This window comes from Sinocyclocheilus anshuiensis, unplaced genomic scaffold, assembly GCF_001515605.1.
Source record: "Sinocyclocheilus anshuiensis isolate Anshui unplaced genomic scaffold, SAMN03320099.WGS_v1.1 scaffold1453, whole genome shotgun sequence".
NCBI classification, from domain to species: domain Eukaryota; kingdom Metazoa; phylum Chordata; class Actinopteri; order Cypriniformes; family Cyprinidae; genus Sinocyclocheilus; species Sinocyclocheilus anshuiensis.
In genome coordinates this window covers 559488-566939 of record NW_015549558.1, presented here as the reverse complement: position 1 = coordinate 566939, position 7452 = coordinate 559488, and the positions used below count along the sequence as shown (strand labels likewise).

At 40.9% G+C, this 7452-nt stretch overlaps 1 protein-coding gene across 1 annotated transcript in view; it reads right to left on the bottom strand.

Moving 5' to 3' along the window:
• LOC107657034 (constitutive coactivator of PPAR-gamma-like protein 2) overlaps window positions 1–7452 on the bottom strand; it is a 22811-nt gene that overhangs the window by 3836 nt on the left and 11523 nt on the right. Inside the window, exons 10-14 of the mRNA XM_016445024.1 lie at window positions 5773–6022; window positions 5516–5630; window positions 2231–2440; window positions 1921–2146; window positions 1711–1837 (exon numbers count right to left, since the gene is read on the bottom strand). Of these exons, the coding sequence (XP_016300510.1) occupies window positions 1711–1837; window positions 1921–2146; window positions 2231–2440; window positions 5516–5630; window positions 5773–6022 (928 nt within the window). The remainder of the gene's footprint in view (window positions 1–1710; window positions 1838–1920; window positions 2147–2230; window positions 2441–5515; window positions 5631–5772; window positions 6023–7452) is intronic.

Below are 7452 nucleotides of genomic sequence, written 5' to 3'. Positions count from 1 at the left end.
ACTCAACTGTTTAACTCTAGGGGAGTTGGAAAATGAGCCTATTTTCAAAAATAGTGGAGTGTTCCTTTAATGAGTGAGTCATTGAGTTCATTCATTTCAACCGATTCGTTCAAAATGCTGAATCATTCAGTAACAAAACACCGCTGAGTGTTTGGAGAATGTGCAACGATTGAATGATCTATTTTCGTTGGTGAAATAGAACAAAACAGTATATATTGTCTAAAATGTAAGTAACTTAAAGGTGTAGTAGGAGATCTTGGAAAATGCTAACTTTAGCCTGATAGCACTGAAAGCGAAGGTCCCACCCTCCCTGCAATCGCCGTCCAAAGCCACGCCCTCTGAATGCATTTACGCTCACAGACCAGAACACCAGAGACAACATTACAATAGGCTACATCAGCGGTTCCCAATTCCAATCCTCGCGCCCTCCTGCTCTGCAGATTTCATATGTATCTCTTATCACGTGCGACGTTTGTTCTATTTGACCGTGAGTGCCCTGGGTAGTGTACATCAAACATTAATATGAATGTTATTATTATATTATAATATGAATGATATTCCGCCCCCCTGTTAGCCACGGCTTCTGGTTGGCCCGGACAGTGATGGTCTTTGTGACTGTTACATCATCAATGCACTTGGTGATGTAGGCAGTGACAGTCTCTGAGTACTCCTGGAGGTCTGTGGTGTTATTGTATGTGGCAGCCTGCTTAAACATATTCCAGTCAGTGGTGTTAAAACAGTCTTGAAGAGCCTCTGACGACCCTTCCGGCCACACTTGTATCCGTTTGTGAACTGGTTTGGTGACTTTAACGAGTGGTATAAAGTGCGCAGAGTTTAACTCTAAAAATGTGGTTCTGCCGACATCGAGCAGAAACTCACGACTGTATGCGCGCTTAGAGACAGATAGACGCGACGAATACGTACAAAAACACTGCGACTCACAAGACAAAAAACACGAAAACACCTTTCTGTCGGGAGAGAGAGAAGCCGCAGCGTGTGAACGCGCCTCCATCCTTGTTGATGTGCACCATGAAGGAAGATCGGCTTGTTGATGTTTGTCTGCCATTCTCGCTCTGTCTGCACAGTGTGCGTGAACGCGCTGATGACGTATCCTGTCTACGCGAACAGGGTGCGCAGAGGTATGCAAATACATATGTTGACAGGCAGTTAGGAAAGCCCATTAAAACGCTCGGACCGAGCGTTTTGATTGGACGAACATTTCTTGGTCCTACGCCTTCCACAGAATATATAAATACAGATAAATACATTTAGACCACTTAACTTAATGATTGCTATCGGGATGTGAAGAGACTTTCAACCAGCATAACAAAAAATGTTTCTGAAGACAATCACCTATTACACATTTAATAACTAAGCTAGAAGGCTGATCGGCTGTAGCTCGACCTATATTATTATTATTATTGAGAACATATATAAACAAAGAAGGTAGTTTGACCTGTATTCTGCTACTGCAATTCTGTCTGATGACGCAGTAACTACCGTGGGGGGAGAAAAAAAAATCTTCTGTCTGTCCAGTGATTATAAACAGTCATTAGGTCCGTCAGACTGAAGATATTTTAAGACTTTTTAAGGCCTTTTATTAGGAAAATGTTATTTAAGACATTTTAAGACTTTAAGGACCCGTGGACACCCTGCCACCATAAATAATCAGCTATATGGCCACTATTTTATGACACAGAATGAACTCACCCTTTCCCTCCTACTGACACCACCTGCATATTGACTCTGCCACGGACTGGTTTGTTCCCAGCCCACTGACCAACAACCATGCCAGCTATTTCCAGCTTGCCACCCTGGGGAGGTATAGACTGGATTCCTAAAAGAGTTACAGAAAATGACTAAGTGACACCCAAAAGGCAGTAAAGAAAATGAATGTGCTAAATGAGAGGAAGGTCTAACCTGGGAAGGCCCTGGGCCGGTGTTGGTGGTGATGATGAGGAGGAGGTGGCATGGAGCCCAATGGGCGAGGAGGGTACAGAGGATGCATGGGGTAGAAAGGGGGCACCATGGCAGGGGGGAGGAATGCAGGGGGGGGCAGTGGTGGCGGGGGGGGAGGCGGCCGGGACAGGTTGATGCCCTCCAGAATGGCCTGGCGCATTTTCTCCACCCTCGAAACCAGCTCCTCCTGTAGGAAAAAGTGAAAATTACAAAAATCCCTTAAATACTGACAAATACTAAACAAATGTGCCTGCACCTATACGTTTGTTACCTGGCCTTCGCACATATCAAGTAAGGAGGCTCTGTCTCTGGTGGCTTTAGCCAGCTTGCTCTGGAACAACTTCCCATCGAAAAAGCCCCAAGGGCAGCAGTGGTCCCATGGCAAGGGCTGTCCACATACATCATTCACAAACAAGGCAGTGTCCACTCCACTCATGAACAGAGAGGCCAGCTGCACCCCACGGTTATCCACCTTCTCCACCTGGTATCAGAGTCAAAGAGAAGAAATATGATCCAGCGGCGTGTTTGGCATGAGCCTGGTAAATGTCACAGTAGTGTGTCATTTCAGATTTCACAGAGCTCTTTCAAAGCAGATTACTGACAACCTGACAGTTGAAAGACAGCATCTATTTTAAAGAAATGTTTTGCCTTGAACCTTTTGCTTTCTGTGACATACAGCTATTGAAGTTGAGCGGAGTAAAAACCTGTCAAAACGTGGAAGATACAAAGATAAAGAGTGCATGGGGTATGCTGTGTGCAGTGTTCAATTCAATCCTGCCTCCCACTGCTTTTTACCATATTCTGGGTCTGTACAGTTATATAAGAACATGCAAACACATGCAAATGTGCTTCAGTCTCAAACCACAACTCTATCCATCTGCTTTTAGCAGTTTAACTCAGTAAAAAGTAAATCTTTAATTAGAATTAATTAATTAGAAATTAGAATGTCAGGAATAGCTGATACTTTTAAATGTATATATTTTAAATTGTTCTCTGAACTAAATGCCATTTGTAAGTATTTGGTCAATAATATGAAAAGTACTTTTTGTGGATCTTTTCACATTTATAGAATAAAAAGTTAAAAAATAAATTTGCAATAAAGCAATGTCAAACCAAAATCGTGATTTAGCTAAGTGTGTTCTTTGTTACATTACATGTAAACAACTGATGATCCAGTGTTTTCTGTGTCACAGAGAGGCTTCACAGTAAATGCTGCTCCACACTAGGATGTTCTGCCATGTGCTTCTCGTCCGCGCTTATTTACGTCAGAGTAAGCACGTGTCTTTCACGCAGCACACAGCGGTGTTGTGCATTTTGACCAGTCGATGGGAAAAGTATTTTTAAAATGCATTCAAAATTCGGAATAATTTGTAATATATAATTATTCACGGTATTTAGAAGTGCCCACGATAACAATATCGTGCATATTCATTACCGTGATATATCACATTACCGAATACCAGCACAAGTCTACTCCACACAAAATCATCTCCGCATCTGCTCTGAGTTTGCATTGCTTATAACATATAATAAAGCATAGTGCTATTGTGAATTCACAAAGGTTGCGATTCAGTTAAATAAATATATGCGCTGCGGGTTTAATATGCGCTCTTTTATATGTATGTAGGTTACGTGCTCTGTTCACAGTAAATGCTGCTCCACACAAACAGTTATCATTTACATGTGCAGACCATCTCAAACTCCATCTTTGCATATGCTGTGAGTGAAGTTGCTTATAACGTTCATCTGGGAACAATGTGCACCATTCTATCAGATTTATAAGGTAAATAATTTATAAACCTATGCCAACACAGGAGAATACATCACTATCTCTCTAAATATGCTAATTGTGCATCGCGACTTCAAAATAAAAGTTAAACCCTTGCTTTGAGTTTACATGTTTTGATGTCCACATGTTCTTTCTTGTTCAAGACGTTACAGTGGCTGTAGCATTTCTATCAAAAAGAAGTGGCCAAATATTAAAAATTAAGTGGACATTTGAATGAAATGTTTAGTTAAACAAGGATCACGCTGTGAAGTGTTAAAACATCGTCAGGCCGTTGTCGCCGTCTGCAGGCATTTGATATAATACATAATGTACATAAGTTATGATTATATTGTTTTATTACATTATGTATTTTACTTTGTTTGTTCAGTAAAACCAAATGATTACTTGCTTTTGATATTTTATTTGAACCAATTATTATTGCCTCATTGCTATTATATATGTATTGTAAGTCATTTTAAAGTCTATTGTTTGCTTTAGAGTTAATGATAAATGCCTTACCTTGAGTTCCTGAAGTTGGTCAGGCTCATAGAGCTGGTTGGACACAGCTTGAGCTAAAAAGGCATCAAGCTCATGGCTGCTTTGTTTACAGGGTTTCCGGGGTAATGGCTGCATTTAAATGAATTATTATTATTATTATTATTATTGCTGCAGTTTAGCGCCATCTGCTGTCAGAGAGTGAAAGTGCGCTTTCATCCAGAGCGTCTCTCACGTTCCGCTATGTGCTTCTCGTCCGCGCTTGTTTACATCAGAGTGCGCACGTGTCTTTCACGCAGCATACAGCGTTGTTGTGCATTTTGACCAGTTGATGGGAAAAGTATTTTTAAAATGCATTCAAAATTCGGAATAATTTGTAATATATAATTATTCACGGTATTTAGAAGTGCCCACGATAACAATATCGTGCATATTCATTACCGTGATATATCACATTACCGAATACCAGCACAAGTCTACTCCACACAAAATCATCTCCGCATCTGCTCTGAGTTTGCATTGCTTATAACATATAATAAAGCATAGTGCTATTGTGAATTCACAAAGGTTGCGATTCAGTTAAATAAATATATGCGCTGCGGGTTTAATATGCGCTCTTTTATATGTATGTAGGTTACGTGCTCTGTTCACAGTAAATGCTGCTCCACACAAACAGTTATCATTTACATGTGCAGACCATCTCAAACTCCATCTTTGCATATGCTGTGAGTGAAGTTGCTTATAACGTTCATCTGGGAACAATGTGCACCATTCTATCAGATTTATAAGGTAAATAATTTATAAACCTATGCCAACACAGGAGAATACATCACTATCTCTCTAAATATGCTAATTGTGCATCGCGACTTCAAAATAAAAGTTAAACCCTTGCTTTGAGTTTACATGTTTTGATGTCCACATGTTCTTTCTTGTTCAAGACGTTACAGTGGCTGTAGCATTTCTATCAAAAAGAAGTGGCCAAATATTAAAAATTAAGTGGACATTTGAATGAAATGTTTAGTTAAACAAGGATCACGCTGTGAAGTGTTAAAACATCGTCAGGCCGTTGTCGCCGTCTGCAGGCATTTGATATAATACATAATGTACATAAGTTATGATTATATTGTTTTATTACATTATGTATTTTACTTTGTTTGTTCAGTAAAACCAAATGATTACTTGCTTTTGATATTTTATTTGAACCAATTATTATTGCCTCATTGCTATTATATATGTATTGTAAGTCATTTTAAAGTCTATTGTTTGCTTTAGAGTTAATGATAAATGCCTTACCTTGAGTTCCTGAAGTTGGTCAGGCTCATAGAGCTGGTTGGACACAGCTTGAGCTAAAAAGGCATCAAGCTCATGGCGCTGAAGAATGCGACCCCCTGGCCACTGCATCATATACCTGTAAACACACAATACCTTTCAAGACTCCATAAGCTACTGATTCAGTGCTGACCTACTTAACCAATCTTTCAGTAAGAACCACTCCAATGTCAATGCCCAATGAGAAACAAGTCTACAGTGATGTCATCTCGTCAAGGTACCTGAGCACACAGCACATGAGCAGCAGGTGAGATGGCACACAGGTCGGGTTGAGCAGGGCAGGGCAGTCAGAGCGCATGCAGGCTAGGAAGGCTCGTGTACGACGGCTACGGTCCTCAGACGCTCTGCCCAGCCACAACCGCCTCAGGTTGGGACACGTCCACTCGCGGAAACACAGGGCTGGGACGAGCTCTGGGGTCAGGGCAGATTTAGCTTTACTGGCACACCACTCCTTTACAATCACCGGAGGCACTGTGGAGTCGTACAGAAATGAGACACATTTGGATTCATTTTCATCTTACTTTGATGCCTTCTTCCTCACAGCCAGAGGAGATACAGCTGGGCAAAATATCTGTATTATTAAAAGCAACACAAAACAAGAGCTAATTCTTCGGACATACATGTGACAATATTTTCATTATTTAGAGATGTTTAGAGAAGAAATACCTACAACTTTTTATTTGGCAATTTGTGTTTATTAATATTTACTTATACCTTTTTGTTATTATTATTATTATTATTATAACCATGAAAAACAAGCAATGTTTACTTATTTAACAAGTAATGGCCCATTGTCTTAAAGGGGTCATATGATATTGCTAAAAAGAACATTATTTTGTGTATTTGGTGTAATGAAATGTGTTTATGCAGTTTAAGGTTAAAAAAACACATTATTTTCCACATACTGTTATTGTTTTTCCTCTATGCCCCGCCTTTCTGAAAAGCGTAGATTTTTACAAAGCTCATCGGTCTGAAAAGCGAGGTGTGCTCTGATTGGCCAGCTATCTAGTGCGTTGTGATTGGCCGGATACCTCAAGCTTGTGACGGAAATGTTACTCCCCTTACCATAATGTGATGCCTTGTCCCGGCCGGAGCAACGAGACAAAAACATTAAAACCCATTATAAACGAGGCATTTGTTGCATCCAGTGGGGACATAATTACGGATTATAATGACTTATACTGTCTTTTTACGCGTTGCATTGCATCGCGCCGCGTAAACATAAAACCATGTCTGCATTTGTGATCGGAGAAATGACAAACTACAAACGCTACTCTACACTGCTCAAAACTTGCGTTTGAATCGTCAGTGGCAAATTCTTTAAATATAAAAAAAACGTACTTACAGTCTGTGAGTCAGAACAGCCGGCATTGTAGTCTACTCTACCAGGATCAGGAAACAGTCCTCCATAAAATGCGCTAGACACATCTGAATATTTGAGTTGAACTGTTCTGGAACTGTGTATACAACTGTGAATACAACTTAACCACTGATTTCTAGTCGTGTCCTCTTTTGGAAGGCCAAACAAAGTAGTTTCGCTTTCACACCGAAACACAGCGTCACACATGGCGGGCTAGAGTGAGCGGAGGCCGGCTTGAGTGAGCGGCGATGGGCGGGCTTGCGGCAACCACGTGACGAGCCGGCGATCCACAGCGCAAAGTTGATGTATTTCCTCAGCGACCAGCACGGATCAGCTCCAGGCATGACGAAGCGGATATCGTCCTCTTTTGGAAGGCCAAACAAAGTAGTTTCGCTTTCACAACGAAACACACAGCACCTTCACGACATGGCGGTGGCAGCAGCAACAATACTACAGCGAGAATAAACATTACGCCTTCTTGAGCGTGAACATTTGGGCGGCGGTATGCAAATCTTCCCACATCGTGACGTAGACATGTGGG